Source organism: Anthonomus grandis, chromosome 12, assembly GCF_022605725.1.
Source record: "Anthonomus grandis grandis chromosome 12, icAntGran1.3, whole genome shotgun sequence".
NCBI lineage: Eukaryota > Metazoa > Arthropoda > Insecta > Coleoptera > Curculionidae > Anthonomus > Anthonomus grandis.
Window position 1 is genome coordinate 25,750,426 of NC_065557.1, and position 16,917 is coordinate 25,767,342.

The 16,917-nt window shown below is 30.9% G+C and overlaps 1 protein-coding gene across 7 annotated transcripts in view; it reads left to right on the forward strand.

Moving 5' to 3' along the window:
* The window catches only part of LOC126743388 (uncharacterized), a 347,135-nt gene that overhangs the window by 100,665 nt on the left and 229,553 nt on the right, over positions 1 to 16,917 (forward strand). For all 7 annotated transcript variants that reach the window (XM_050450456.1, XM_050450452.1, XM_050450450.1 and 4 more), the window contains exons 4-9: positions 10,631 to 10,736; positions 10,927 to 11,093; positions 12,111 to 12,210; positions 13,148 to 13,296; positions 14,789 to 14,941; positions 15,053 to 15,183. In XM_050450456.1, coding sequence (XP_050306413.1) covers positions 10,631 to 10,736; positions 10,927 to 11,093; positions 12,111 to 12,210; positions 13,148 to 13,296; positions 14,789 to 14,941; positions 15,053 to 15,183 — 806 coding nt within the window. The remainder of the gene's footprint in view (positions 1 to 10,630; positions 10,737 to 10,926; positions 11,094 to 12,110; positions 12,211 to 13,147; positions 13,297 to 14,788; positions 14,942 to 15,052; positions 15,184 to 16,917) is intronic.

Consider the following 16,917-nt stretch of genomic DNA (forward strand, 5'->3'; position numbering starts at 1 on the left):
GTTCGAATCAGGTTTTCATTTTCTTTCTTTAGGTCATCTTTCATGGTCCTTATCAGATATTAATTTTCCTTCTTCAGGTCAGATTTAATTGTCTTTAGTAAATCTTCCTGTTCCTTGTCTCGCTCTTCTTGTTTGCGGTCTCGTTCTTCTTGTTTTACTTTTTGCTCGTCAAACTTCCTTAATAGCAGCTCCATCAATTTCTCAGTCTCCATCTTGGCCTGACGTCTTGTTAAAGGCATCCACTAAAATGAGCTTCCAAATATCCTTAACTTCTGACACCAATTGTAACGAAAAGCGGGAACACACTTTTATTGTCAACGTCAAAAACACTAACCTAACTCGCCTTGATTGTCGTTTAATTGGTTTCCAAGGTAAAAACTGACTAAACAATTAAAAACTGAATGAATTGTCACGAAGCGCGTCCTTTTTAAAACCCGATGGAACAGTTTTGAAATATTTAGAATTATCTTCAATGTTTTTGCCCAAAGAGACCAATAATTTTAGGAGAATACTGACAGTTAAAGCAAGCAAGTATACAAATTCTATAAAATTAGAACTACATGGATTTACAATAATATAACCTAAATTGGGGCCAAAAATGGGGCTCTCGAACAAGATGAACTACTTAAAAACTAAACACTATAGATAAAAATAATAAACCAAACGTAACTAGAACCCTAAAGAAACCCTACGAATCAACTTTAACTACAGAATACTAATAAAATTGTACAAAAACTAGGAGAATAATTAACGTATTTACATTTTCATAATAATACGCTCAAATATTAAAAACCGTTGGTGAAAACTAAATACAATATTCTAAAATAAAATGAAAGATAACTTTTAAACAAAATAATAATTCTAATTAAATGGGTTATTTAATAAGGTGTTCAAATACACCTCCTTGTTGGGCTTCACAGTATTTCAACCTGTCGTAAAATTCTCTACGTACATTGGCTAACATTTCAGGTGTAATGGACCTAGAAATATTAATAATTCTAAGTCGCAATTCGTTCAAATTAACGGCTCTTTTATGTCGGTGTTGGTAAAGAATTTCCGTCAAATAGCCCAATAAGAAGTAGTCGCAAGGCGTCAGATCTGGAGATCGCGGATATGGCACCTCTTGTGGAAATAAGATGTCCAGGAAAAGTGTTTGTTAAGTAGTCCTGCACTTGTCTAGCGTTGTGAGCGGGACATCCGTCTTGTTGAAACCAAATTTCCTCAAAATTAACATCCATGTTTCGTACAGCGGGTATAATATTTTGTTGCAATAAAAGTAAATATCTCTCAGAGTTTAAGGTACCATCAATAAAAAAAGACCCTACAATGTGATTGGCTAAAATACCAGCCCTAACATTTACCTTTTGCGGGTCTGAGTTCGTAATGGTACACTCAAATGTAGATTTTCCCGAGACCAATATGTCACGACTGAAGAATTATGTCGACCTAGACGAGAAAAAGATGACTCGTCTGTAAATAAAATATTACTTGTGAAGTCGTCATTTTGATCAATTTTTTCTCTTAAGGTTTCACAAAACTCCAAGCGTTTTATTTGATCTTCTGGAAAAATTTCTTGAGTGTTTTTAATTTTATAGGCTTTGTACTTATTTCTTTTTAAAATATCCCGCACTGTACGACTTGGAATATCAAGGTCTTCAGAAATTTGGAAGCTAGAACAAGGTTCACTTACTTCCACAAAAGCACACACCTTGACCTCCTTTTCAATCCTAGCGTCAGGTGTTCGACGAGGTTCCTGATCGCCACTAGAACATTTTGCACACCGATTTACACATCCCGACTGCTCAAATTTATGCCAGATATTATAAATTATTTTAGCAGTAGGGACTTGCTGATCAGGATATGCAAATATAAAACTGCCGACAACTTGTTCTGCACTATCCGCATGACAATTCCATTTAATGATATTAATCTTTTGATCAACAGTGAAACCCATTTTTATTTTATTACTGTATCCGTCTTCGTACCAAAGGTTGAAATAAATTGTAAACATGATCGGCTAACACGTACATAGGTATGCGAGGAATTGCAACCATACTTTAACTGGACTGATAAGTCCAACGACGACGCGATAGCCGCCCAGGGTGGAGCCAAGGTTGTTCTCGCTCTACTCCGTGTATACTATATGTAGAGGGAGGGTCGTCTTGGCCGACTAGTTAAATAACAATTTTTTTTTACCTATATTTAAATAGATATATATAAAAATAAAGGTAAAAAAAATTAGAAGAGAGAAAGTTAGAAATTAAACGACAAAAACTCTTAATTAATACTTTATAATCCGTCTCACGTAAATTAAACCAAATACAATTATTTTATATTATAAACACGAGCGGCTTCTATATCCGAGCACGGAGAAGCACAGAATCGTCTTCATATATAAAAATCCACCATCATAACAAAAAAACAATTCCTAGGAATTCAGCGAAAAATATATCGGATCTCAATGCTGATTCAGCATTCTGGCTTCGCATGACCGGCGGCGGCTCGATAAGGTATTTCTTATCGGATGATTTCTTATACGGCCTTCCTGGCAAAGGCGACGTTCTCGACGCCTTCTTTACCTGAACACAAATCTGTAATGTGAAACAAAAATATCGCTTAAGTTTCAATATTTTATTTTTCAAGTTCAATTAACTCATTTAGTATGCATTATATCCTGAAAAGACCTCGGCCATTCCCTGACTCTATCACTAACTGAATAGAGACCAAAATCAAATTTTATTTAAAACTTGTGAAGACCTCAGCCTTTACCTGGCTCTATCACTATCGGAGTAGAGACCAAAAACAAATTTTTATTTAAAACATGTAAAGACCCCAGCCTTTACCTGGCTCTATCATTACCGGAGTAGAGACCAAAAACAAATTTTTATTTAACACATGTAAAGACCACAGCCTTTACCTGGCTCTATCACTACCGGAGTAGAGACCAAAAACAAAACATTTTTTTTTCTCTTTTCTTTTCTCCTTGACAGTGACAGTGACAAAGTTACTCACCATTATTTACCTCTGAGTCACAATCTGACTCTAAAAACTCCAAAATCTCCTTCATGCCAACATTTAAAGACCACTGTGTAGGCCATGACCATACCCACCATTTTAAAGATTCTTCAGTACTTCCCTCAGAAAAAATCCCTCAGAAATTCTATTAATACCTGGTAACTCGCGACGTATGATACGGGACCCTGTATAATCTGTTAAGGTCATAAGGCTTTGATCTTCGAAGATACTGCGTCCAATTAAAATATCGTGATCAAGAAAATTATCAGCAATAAAACATAACTTACTGGAAAATAAATATCAGAAATATTTGTGTGGCCTGTGAATTTTTTTGTAGCCTCAATGGTGACATTTGTGAGACCTTTCAAAATTATTTTACATGGAATAACTTTACTTTCGAATAAATGTAAAAATTTATTAGAAATCAGCGATAAATCAGCTCCAGTATCCACTAAAGCCCAAAACTGATGACCGTCAATAAAAACTTGCGTTGAACCTGAAGGTTTCTGGACAGTTGTACAAAGATTAATACTGCGCCGTTTTTCAATTGCAGATTTGGTAAAAGAATTTGACACATTGTGGCCCTTTTTGGCGCAAAAACTACAGGTTTCAGAATTTTGAGATGTACTCGGCACTTCATGTTGACTGGCAGAGAAACTTCAATTGTCAGATGATGGTTTTGAATTTTTGACACTACAATTTGCCTTCACATGGCCCATTTTGCCACATTGATAACATCTTTTTGGAACTTTAACAGATGTTTGTTTGTCAGGGAAAGGGTATTTTCTCTTAAGGGAAAAAGTGTCACGTCCAGCATTTTTTTCTTGTCCTTCCTTGCTACGAGGAGGTTTTACAGAAGACAAAAATACTAATAGCTCAGAAATAGTACGACAGTTAGCATTCATAGCAGCACTGCGTATTTCTAGTTCAGATATTACGTAAACGATTAATTCTACCAAGTCATTCTCACACCATTTTGCACGCACACTTTTTAACATTGCTGACTTTTCATGCACATAAGACTCATAGGTGTTTACAAAAGCGCTTGAAAACTTAACTGCATCTTCCAGCATGCGATCGATGTGCCTTTTTGGTGGAAAGGCTTCAATAAAATCGATACAAGAAGTCGACCAGTCTCTGTTATCAGGATCCCAACGTTCAAACCATCTTTTTGCTTCATTTAGTAAAAATCGACCAATTCTTGATAGTATTTGAACATCGGACCAACCCGTCTCAATTTTAATATCTTGAACTTGACTTACCCATTTGCTAGATTCATTATTTTCTGGCCTAAAATAGGGCAAATCTACCTGTTCACCAGATCGCTGTGACGTAACAGCTTTAACTAATTCGGCCAGAAGCGTTTGAGTCGCATTTCCCTCCGTAGAAGCCATTTCCATACACTAACTTGCGAAAAGTAAAAGAAAAAGAACAATCCCAGTCTGTTTGTTTACGTAACACACCGTATGACTTTTGTCCAATGTCTAATTGTAATACAATAAAATTCACGAGTACACTGTGAGCGTTAGGCATAATCGCACTTCTGATGTTAGAAATTAAACGACGAAAACTCTTAATTAATACTTTATAATCCGTCTCACGTAAATTAAACCAAATACAATTATTTTATATTATAAACACGAGCGGCTTCTATATCCGAGCACGGAGAAGCACAGAATCGTCCTCATATATAAAAATCCACCATCATAACAAAAAAACAATTCCTCGGAATTCAGCGAAAAATATATTAGATCTCAATGGTGATTCAGCATTCTGGCTTTGCATGACCGGCGGCGACTCGATAAGGTATTTCTTATCGGATGATTTCTTATAATATATATGTAAGACACTCCCAAACTATATACAAGTAATTACAATTTTTTAGTAAAATATGCTTAAGTTTAAAATTTAGAATAAAATTACAAAATGTCAGCAATCACAAGATAAAAACATTAAATTTTTAATTAAAATGACACAAACGATAAGAATAGTGTACAATACATAATAGCAGATTTCTAAGGTTAAAGGTAACTCTTGTAAAACTGTAAAAGGCTTTGGAGCATAATTCATTTTTAAAAGCTGTATTGCAAGTTTTTATGTTTGTTGGCAGTTTATTGAATAATTTAAAAGCTATAAACTCTGGTTGACCTTGGCACCTTGATAGGTGGCAATAAGATGGTACAATACTGCTGCAGTGTCTAGCTTGATAGTTGTGAATATCAGTGAGAGTTAAAAATGCATCTTGCGATTTATTAATATAAGAACGCATTCCATGATCTAAACTTATGGCAAGGTTGGTATATTAAGTTTTATGAATCCTAACAATTGCGACTTCTTAATATAAGAACGTATTCCATGATCTAAACTGATGGCAAGGTTGGTATATTATGGTATATATGAATGCTAACAATCACTAATATATCTGCAATCATCCCTATACCGCAAGCCCTCCACAATTCTTACAGTCTTACGCTGCAACCCATTTATTCTGGCTGCAAAAGCTGATCCACCTAAAGCCAAAATCCCATAGATCCTGACCGAGGGAAATATGCTATAGTAGGCATTTAACATTGTACTTTGAGATACACAGTCATAGAGGTTTCTCAGTAAAAATACATCGCTTCTCGATTTTGCGGACAGATCATCTGTATGAATATCCCAAGTGAGTTTTGAATCCAGATATAAATCCAGGAATTTTACCTCACGCGGATTTCTGGAGTGTCTCTTAATTTATGGCCTCCAATTGTGTTTTACTCAATATTCAATTCATTCTATCAACATGAAAAAATCTTCATCATGAATTATATTATTATCCGCATCAATAAGATATAGTAATATCATCCGCAATAAGTAGGTAAGAAGCTAGTTTACCCAATGGCAGGTCATTTATAAAACTTATACATAAATATTATACAGAAACTTGAGGTACACCAAGTTTCAAAAGACGTTCGAATGATAAAACTCTCCCAACTCTCGCTATTTGTCTGCGTTGTTTGAGATACGAATCCAGAAGTTTTATACTAAACCCATATCTAATAATATATAATGGAAATATCTACCATTTTTGTTTGTTTTTCAGACTGTTGACCACTTCTCTCACAAAATTATAGCTAATTTCACCAAATGAAAATACTTCCAGTCGGCCTGTCAACGTTTCTAGATTTTCCAGAGATACACTGATTTTTTGAATATTGTTTACTACATTATCCGGAATGTTTAAAAAGAATGTATTAAAATTTTAAAGTAAAAAGAGTTTAGAGTTGGTAGTGAGTCGAACTTAACATTTCCTTTATTACTGTTAACAATGTTCCACATAGTCTTGCCATGGTCTAATGAAGATGCAATTAGACTATAATGGCTTGTTTTTTCACGTATTTAATAGCTCTATGGTAGACTTTCTTAGAAGTTCTTATATTCCTCTACATTACTAAAAGTATTGTATTTAAAAGATACTAATCGTCTTGGATTCCCAATAAATTACTTTATTTTAATAATTTAATATATCTTTATGATGGCATATTTTATTTATCCAATAAATAATTTTGAATTAAATATTGAATATTATAATATTCTTAATATTTTAGTTTACTTTAAAAATAAACTTACAAAATTCTTTTTTCAGCAAATCCATCTTTAACATTCGGGTAAACGGTTTGGGGGTTTGGGTAAAAGTTACAATATAATATGATAGCACGTGTTAGTTTGTTAAGTTTCATTAATTAAATTATTTGACTTATCAAAGAGTCAAATAATTTAGCTAGCCAACTAGTACAAGTATACAGTGCCCAAATCCAATAATATTCGCTAAAGAAAGAAATACTTTTTCGCGTATTTGCCTTTCAAATATAGGTCACGGTCCTAGTGAAACGATTAAAACAAGTCGCATTGAAAAATCTCAACCACTAATAATGAAATTTCTATAATTTTCCTTTGAACAATTTTCTCGATCGATGCGATGGCTCCCGGTAAAAGGTATAAATAAACGTATAAAATGTACTTTGTAGAAAAACAAGTATTCTGGGTTTTTAAATATGACTTTTCTTAACAGGATTAAGGCCATGGAAATGTACGACGATTTTTGCAATTTTTATTTTTTAATGGTCACATTTCTCTTAATAACTTTTAGTTGAGTAGTCCAAATGCATCCAGAAAGCTTCGCAACTGTTACTTGTCCGTAAGTCGTGGTCAATTTTCAATTGCTTCTTTTATTAAATCAATCTTAAAATCATTTTATCGAACTTCTTATTGGAAGAAATAAAAATTTTTATGCCTTTCAAAGGTGGCTAAAGCATTCCATAAGTCAAAGGGCATGACTGTAAACTGCCAAATTCCTGGTCCCGTCGAGAATGCAGTCTATTCCTTCCTATCCTTTTCCTTTACTAGAACAACTGGAGTTGTCTCGAGGACTCTCCATTTCCGGAAGGACTAGGATATTTCTATAACTCCTTGTGTCATCATTTCTTAGAGCATTGTGGAAACTTCACCTTGTTTAGCTATCGGAATTATTCACATTGTTCATTATTCATCATTCACGGTGCTTACATTATTATGCAAGGAAAACATATTTTGCTCTTCTTCAATTAGACGCCGCAATTTAATATTATAGTCTCTTACTAATTTGGTTTGTGGTCAAATTAGCAGAGGAGTCTTTAAAAAGCTTTAGTAAATATACAGGAGAAGATCTGCTCAAATGACGGATGTCGGCAGTATTTTTCATCACTGCAACTACTTCAGAGCATCCGGCGTTGATCATATCCTTTTAAGTTTATAGTAGATTTCTTCTTGGTGGATAATATTTGGAAAAACTCCTTGACCATATACTTTACAGTTTTCCAAGGGCTTAATTAAAACAGTTTGTTTATCTTTTCCTTTTGTTGTGGCATTTAGCACCATCTCAGAATTGGCTGGTATGCTAAAATCTTGAGTTAACTTAACAACACGAGCATTTCCATTATCTTCATGTAGATGGTGTTTGACGAGCTCTTCAATTGCTGTCATCAATATGTACTTATTTACATCCATTTTCAGTCATTCATAACATCTAATCGTATTAATAAATCGTTTATCATTTCTGCTAGTTTTACTATCATTTACTGCTAGCATGTTGTTAAGGCAATGCTGACTATAGTTTTGTATAATCCAATAATCGATGTCCTTTTTTCTCTTGTTGACTCTAGGAATAAGTTTTGTTGTGGTGAAATTGTACAGTGCGCTACACTAGATAGGCGTCACCGCATCACATCTCTAAAAGTACGCGTAGAAGTATTTAGATGATACCATTCTCACTATTTTTGTAGCTTGTCCTCTCAGGCACAGCTTAAGATTGATTAAAAGGCAATCAACTTCGTTATGCCAACGGTTTCCCCTGGCTGCGGCCTCAATTATTTACTTGAACTAATACTCAAGTAAATACTTCATGCTTCCCTGTCGTCAAATATTGGTGGCTTTACTATCAAGACGTTTGCATTTCAGGATTGGGACAAAGACACGCTTAACTCTCATCTCTAGTTCTCGTATTTTGATATCTACTTCACAGAATCAATGATTGCTTCAGAGTGAGTAATTTACTCTATTTGCTTCTTCTCAAGGTTTTTTTGAAGTTGTAAATCTCGTTCCTCTTGTTCTTTTCTATGCTTCTTATCACGTTTTTCTTGCTCTTTTTTAAGAGTTCAATAAGTCTTCTTTTATGTGCTGCATCAGGTTTTGTTGTTTTCTCGCTCTTCATTTTCCTTCTTCAGGTCGTCTCTCAAAGTTTTGATGAGGTCTTTATATTTTTTATCTTGTACTTTATGTTTACTCTCTCGAACCTCTTGAACCTCTCTGGTTGTCAAGTTTTAACAGCATCTACATTAGTTTTTCCGTCTTTATCTTCCCCGGCCTGATTTCTTGTAAATTGGGAAGCCCAATTTACAAGAAGAGATGTGATTTACTTCTGACACCAATTGTAACGGAACTCAGGGACACATTCTTCTCTGGAATACACTGACGGCAGGATAACATTTTTATGTCTCAAACACACTCTTTTTAATGACGTCAGATTACAAAAGATTTCACCTAACTCATATTGACTGGCTTTCAAATGTTTCCAAGGTAAACAATAAAACTGATTAAAATGTCACCAAACGCGATAACTTAGATAAAAAGACGTATTGAATATTTCGCAAATGGTTGAATTTTTCTAAATTATTTTTACTATTTTATACGGTGGAGAACTAGGACGGCCAAAGCAAGCAAGTACCCAAAGTCTAGAAAATTCAAACTACTAGATTTTTTTATTTTAAAAATCCTAAATTGGGTCCCAAATAGGGGCAAATCAAAAAAGATAAACTACTAAAATCCAGATCTTATAGGTATAATATATACCTATATAGGTATATATATAAATATACCTATAAGATAAAGATATAATGTATATATAATATATAAGATATAAGATATAGGTATAATGTATAAAGATAATAAACTAATTATAATGAAGCTTGATTTAATAAACTTATTAAGCTTAATCTAAGTAGAACTTTAAATAAATGTAACTAATTATCCTAAATCATAAGAAGAGCAAAAAGCACAAAAAATAGGAGAATAATAATTAGCGTATTGATATATCTATACCTTAATCCGTTTATATAAATATGAATGTTAGACTGCGATATGAAATAATACGAACACACTTTTGACCATTAAAGATTATTGTAATTTTGCAATAACTTTAATCGAATGTTAAACAATAGTCATATGATCATTCTCTAGCACCGCCCTTGCTTTGCGGTGTCATTTGGTACTATTTACACAAAGTTGATAGTTAACTCTACTTCTACACGAGGCTTATAATGCAATGACCTATTATGAAGCCCTTATGCCATATTACCGTAAAACAGTCTAGTATTACATAAGAGCATCTTTTAGGCTAGTATTACATAAAGAGATATGTTAATTAATTTTTACAACGAGAATTTGAATCGGTTTTTAGCATTCTGCTACTATGCCTTCTATCATATAGCACAAAATTCTAATGAAAATGTTGACATTGCAAGTATTATAGCAATTTCTTGCAAAATCTGTCTCTTTTTGCAATTTAGTTTTACAAGATAAGTTATAACATGCAGGTAGCGGTGCATCCCATTTTATACCATTATTGAAACAATGTTTTTTCACTAGGATTGCAGCATACAACGATAGATTAAAGAAATATTTTACTCAATTTTTTAGCATGTAGGTATCTAGCATTTATTGCATTGTATTAGATTCTTGCAAAGTAAACTTTTCATTCTTTATAAAAAACTAGTATCATTGGATTATAAATCTTTTTTGTCAAGGAAACCAGAGTTTCTCATCTACTAGCATTCAAATTTTGATTCCTTTAAAAAATCTTTACCTTTTAACAAAAAAAGACCAGATTCCATAAACTAATATTAATAAATTAAATAAAAAATAGCAATTTTATCGCATTGATTAAATGAAATGTAAATAATTAATTAATGAATTTCTTATTACTGATAAATGATTAATCCTTGATTTCTTCTTTTTACTAGATTAATATATTCCTGATAAACTAAATTGTCTTTGCTGAAAAGAACGCTCTGAATAACATTCATATTCATTTTTTTAATTTCAGAAACCTCCTTTAAAACGAGAAGACTCTTTTTTACAGAGATTTTCAACCCGGCAATTACCAGAGGCTCAAGAGACTGTAGAAGATACGGGTAGTGAAGGCTGTGCAGGTAAATTTATCTTATTATCCTTACACTGATTTAAAATTAATAATAGGCAAACAATTTCTAAATAAGATTAATCTTAATACAGTATTTTTACTAATACAATTACCTTTTATTCGTTAAAATTTTTTTACTTATATATGAAAAAAGCCGGTATTAATTTTAATTAAAAAATTTAATCATTTATTTTTTCTAGGAGACAATAGATCGGCGCCTGGTAGACGAAGAAAAAGACTACGTCAGTCACGTAGTGTCGTAAATCCTGATTCGAACTTTTATTTTTATTGGTTGTTTATATTGACAATTTGTGTATTATATAATATGTGGACATTAATAGTTAGACAAAGTTTTCCTGAACTGCAGGTGAGCACATACAGATTGATGCACTTAAAAGAATAATAATTTTGTTTAATAGAGCTAAAAAACACAACTTAACTAAAAACTAACTAAAGCAATTATGATTTAAAAAAATTATTTGAAAATAAGTTTAATCCTGATTTGTTTGAGTCCTGATTTGAATGAATAGCTTAATTTTTTGACATTCTTTGCAAAAACTATAAAGTTGCTATAAGAAAAACAAATCATTTTTTGCCTCAGTAGGTTTTATAATTTTATAAGTAAGATATAACATGGACATTGTCAGTCTTTGTAAAAAAGGTTTCTGAATTACTCCTGTATTGCACTATTATGGACGCATGTGGCCGCGAATGTTTTATTCACATTTTGTATACTGAAACTGAGACACCCTGCACTTTTTTAAGATTATTTTATAGAAGTTGATTAAACAGTTTTTTAAATACCTAATTGAACTTTAAAATTTAGTTCCTCAATAAAATATAAATACTTATGGGTGTGATTCAAGATTACGGTAATTTATGTTGCTTCGAAAGTTTGCCACTTCTATGTTGGCAAAACTTCTTAAAGTCCAATCAACATATACTTTGTGTTCCGGCAGATGCTTTTCATTAAATTGAATCATCTATGTGCTCGTTATGTCTACTTACTTTTGTATTTATGTGATCCATCTGAATACATTGTAAATATACAACTTTTTTTATTTATCAGGACATTTGTTAACTCAATGCTACGTTTTCGTCTTTCTAGAACATTTCTTTAGAGCTCAAGATTTTATTTATTGTGGAAATGTTTTCTCTATACTTTTAGTTTTTCTTGCCTTTTTTGGTTTTCACGTAGAACTAGTTTATAAAAAAAAATATATTATTTGAGATCTAAGATTTAAAAAGCTGAGTAGCCAAAACAATAACAAATGAAGAAAACTATTATTATTATTATTAATTATATTGTTACTAGTCCTAATTCTAAATAAAATTTGGAGGAAAGAAAAACAAAATAACACATTCATCAAATTTTACTTATTAGGAAATGATTACTACCTTCTGGCTTACCTGTGATTATCTAAGTGACTTGGTTTTTCTACTAGATGTTGGTCTCCAATTTAGGACAGGATATTTAGAACAAGGTATGATTACTTTTTGTTAATTTAATCGCTCTATTTTTTTGAATTAATCTAAATTACTATTTTATGTATATAAGTATATATAACAATCAATATAAAATTTATGTTAGCTACTGGCACATAATAACAAAAAAATCGTACTATTTGTTTGATAATACTCACACAAAATGAAAATTTATAATAACGATCACTGGTTGGCAAAATATACGTCAAGTTAACAGTTAATTTAATCAAATTGATTAGATAATTATTGCATTATTATCAACAAGAATCATATTATTTAAATGTATTGTTTATAGAGTTTTTAGAGATTACTATTAATTTAAAAGATCCAAAAATTATTAATAGACGATCGCAATTAAATTTATAAATCAGTTTTAGATCTACATTAAAAATTAGTTGTCAGTATATGTACCATAACAAGGGGGTGTTATGGTACATATGTATAGGGGACCATAACAACGAAAAATGTAAACAGTTTTTTTTTTACTTTAAATGGTATTATAATTCTTTAAAAATTTCAGAATAGTTTTTTGTACCATAAGCCTTATCTAACTCTTACTATATTAGAAGGAAAAAATTTTCAAAAACTTTAACAATTTGTTATAACTTGACATAACTTTATATACTTATTGTAAAAGAGTATATAACAACTTACATATGTTGTTATATACTCGCAGTTTCAAGATTCGCAATTCGCAAATATCAGAAATTAATTTTAAGTATTGGTTATAAACAAAATAACCTCTAAATTATAAAACGATTATATACTGCGTTCTATGACAAAAATCAGTAATTCTTTAAATACATTACCAAATTAGAAATTACTATTATAAGCTTAAACAATTTGAAACATTTTATGAAAATTTGAAGCTCAGACATATTTTAGTTTTAGATATTTAGTAGTAATTTTTCAAAATATATAATTTTTCATGCTTAGGTTTAATGGTATATGATTCTAAAAAATTGGCCTGTCACTACCTTTGCTCACGTGCCTTTTTGTTGGACCTGACTGCTTTAATCCCACTTGATTTGTTGCAGTTAAGATTTGGCTCAAATCCACTGTTAAGATGCCCCAGATTTTTAAAGGTAATTCTATGTTTTTAGCTTGATAAAAATGTTATCAAATAAAGTTTATTTATTTAAATTATCTAAAGTAGTTTACGAACATTTTTAAGTATCAATCATAGGTAGTTAAAGAAGTTAAATTTTGTATTATGTTTAAGTAAATCTTGGGAGGTAAAAGTTGAAAAGTACAGTTGTTATGTAGGTATTTATTTTAGATATAACAAAAGTTTTAGGAAAGTACTTTAATTTTTTATACCTCATAAAAAAATTACTAAAAGAAATGCGATATGTTGATGAAAGACTTTTTTGTAAATATTAGATTGCTTTTGCGTGATTTGGATTGAGCGGTTTGTCGATCAAGAAACTCATTGACTATAGGTAGTTTTTCCTCTCATTTTAACTATCTTATCCCTTACTTTCTACTTACTTTTTTACTTTTCTACTTTACACTTCTACTCTTAACTTAACTTATCCCTATATCAATAGCTCTCTTTGTCTTTAAAAATATATTTCATAATAGGTATTGACCAAACTACTTTAAAGATAGAAATTTATAATATTTAACACTTTATAAAAAACAGTAATCTTGAAAAATGTAGCTTGGTTAATGTAGTAGATAATAGAATAGAATAATTTTATCGCAAATTTATTCAGAATAATGTGACCAAATTTGAGTTATTGTACAAAAATACTTGGTATTGTGGATTTTATAATTTTAAATGTTTTTATAATTTTAAGGTGGTGTTTTCTTCCTTAAGTCTTTTTTGAGCTTTATAATAAAAAAGTGATTATGCACTTATCAAAATAATTATCTTTGGAGGAAAACAGTTTATACTTAAAAAATTATTTTAGACAATTACTAATAGAACTGTTAAGAGTTTAAAGTAGTTTTATTTTATTTTTATTTTATGTTTTATGACTTTTGGGATTTAATAACATTAAATCAAGAAACCATTACAGCTAATTAATCTATGTAATATCATCCTTACATATTTGATATCATCTATGTAATATCAAATTTAAGAGAATTAACTGTTATTCTCATTAATGTGATATTACATAGACTGACTTTAGCATTTTGCTTGCCCCATACCGTTTACGGTAAAGAATGCTCATGCGGCCAGGAAAATTATAGTTTTCCGTAATGACCGCGCTATTTTCTTATAAAATGATTTTTTGGTTACATATAGAATTTTGTTTTATTATTGTTTTCCTTAATTGCAAATAAATTTTTATTGTAATTTTTATGATGGATGTACAAATTTGAATAAAAAAGTTTGTAATTTTACTCGACTTAGCACTTTAATGTCTCCCACTGAGTTTGTAATTTTTAAAAGACTCAAAATCAAAATTTCCACAGTTTTATATACTTGTTGAAAATTTTATAATCCTTAAGATTTAAATAAATTTGATTTAATTTAAGATCTAAAAAAGATCAGAAATATATCTTAATTTTCTTGTTTTCTTCTTTCTTTGCTTAAATAATGTAATTTATTCAAATATATATTTTTAGGTATACAGGGCTATCAACTATTATTATATGGTAGAATCGAGAACCATTTGGCCAAATCTGTGGAGAGTGGTAAACTTAATCCATATTTTACTGATACTTGCTCATTGGTTTGGATGTTTTTATTTTTTATTATCAGAAGCAGAAGGTTTTCAGGTATGCTTTGGATTTATAAAAAAAAACGTTAATGAAATGCCACGGCAAATGAAAACTATAATTTTTATTATTAATTTTACTGCTTCCAATTTATTATATTACTTTTTTTAGGGCGATTGGGTTTACCCCTATCGGCCTGGAGACTATGCGACTCTTACCAGAAAGTATTTGGGATCTCTATATTGGTCTACTTTAACCCTTACTACAATAGGAGACTTACCTACACCTGAAACAAATGCAGAGTAAGTACTACAATACCGTTTAATAATAATGTCATTATTATTTTATATTTATTGTTATGTTCTTGTTCTTTTTCTTAGGTCAGACCTAAATGTTATACTTATAATAATCATTATCAGCTTCAAAATTTTGACCATTTGTTAAGTCAGTAAAGAAGTATAGATAGTTATTATTTATTGCTTTGTAACCTCTGGTTACGCCATATATATACTCAGCTTCGCTGAGACCCACTGGCTAGCTTATACGGTTTGGCTTAAGGGATTTATGGTTAGTCAAAACTTCAAAATGGCGTCGGGAAAAAGTGAAAGCTCCCACTGAATACTTCATGGTCCTATAATATTAAGTCATTACTTCTACCCATAGCAAAATGTGAGCCTTTCAACATCTTATTTTTCGCATTTTTATTTATTTTCTTTACTACACCTGTTCAAGTGTATTTGTTTGAGGGTGTATTGTTGTCTGTACGTTTAAATCATTTAATTCTTCTTGCGGAGATGCTAATATCATTAGCAAAACACGTATCTAGAGTTTTGGTTCGTGGTAAAACTGTCTCAAGAATTTAGTGTCACATCAAAGGTTCTAGCCATAGGACTATCCCTCTTTAATGAACATAATCTACAACTTCCCTTCAATAAATCCAAGGTTCTATGTTTTGCAAGTAAAAAAAAATAAAATGATTATTCACAATATTGTTGATGTTATCCTAAAAGGGTAATAATTCCTTTCTTAGCTTCAGCGAGAAATGTAGGTTTACATATGAATGAAGATCTTCGTTTTAGCGGACATATCAAACAGTTAAACAAAAAAGCTTTTTTGTCCCTAAACTTAATTTTTATTCAGAGACACTCACTTAATTTTAAATTAAAACAGCTACTCTGTGAGTCTCTTGTTCTTAGTTATTATGCTTATTGCATTTAATATTCTTGTTGTTAATGTATGGCATTAAAAATGGAGACCATATATAGCATAAAATATACAACCATATTCTTAACCACTTTAAAATTTTAAATAATAATAAATTTAAATTTAAAATTTGTTCTTTACTCTTTTAAGGGCAAATATAAGTAAGTGTGCTCAGTCTTATCAAAGTCTTAAAGTTGAAAAATCATGTTTATTGCACCAATGTGTGTTTTTATTCTGAGTTTACTACACTCCCCTTTCCCTTTACCTATGTAAAGAACTTGAGCATTTAATTTCCGCATTATAGTCTTTTTTGAATTTCTGTTAAAATATTAATACATTAAAAAAAGTGTTTTTCTTTTTTATCATTTTTTCTCAGTATGTAAAGCTATCTATTTTTGATAGTTGTTTTCTACGTATTATTTTCGCCATTATTTCTACGTATGATTAACTATGTATATATGTATTTGTAAATGTTTAGTAATTTGTAAATAAGTGTGTATATATGTTTAAATTAAAAAGGAGACTTGACTATCAATTAGCAGATTTTCAAATAAATATCGTTAAGCAGGTATCATAACAGCAGCCGATGAACTGAAACAAAATGAACATTATCTCATGCTTCAGAATGATAAAATGTCCGACATTTTACAATTGAAATTTTAAAAAAAGTAAATAAAATGAAGAAAAAACAAAAGGAATAAATAAAATAAAATATCTGTGGTACTCACATCGCCTGCGGTTGACCCCTTCTTATTTAAAAAAGCTTAGAAAAATATGGACCGGCACAATATATTGCTTAAGCCAACTAGATCGATTGGCTGTTCAGAGTAGAC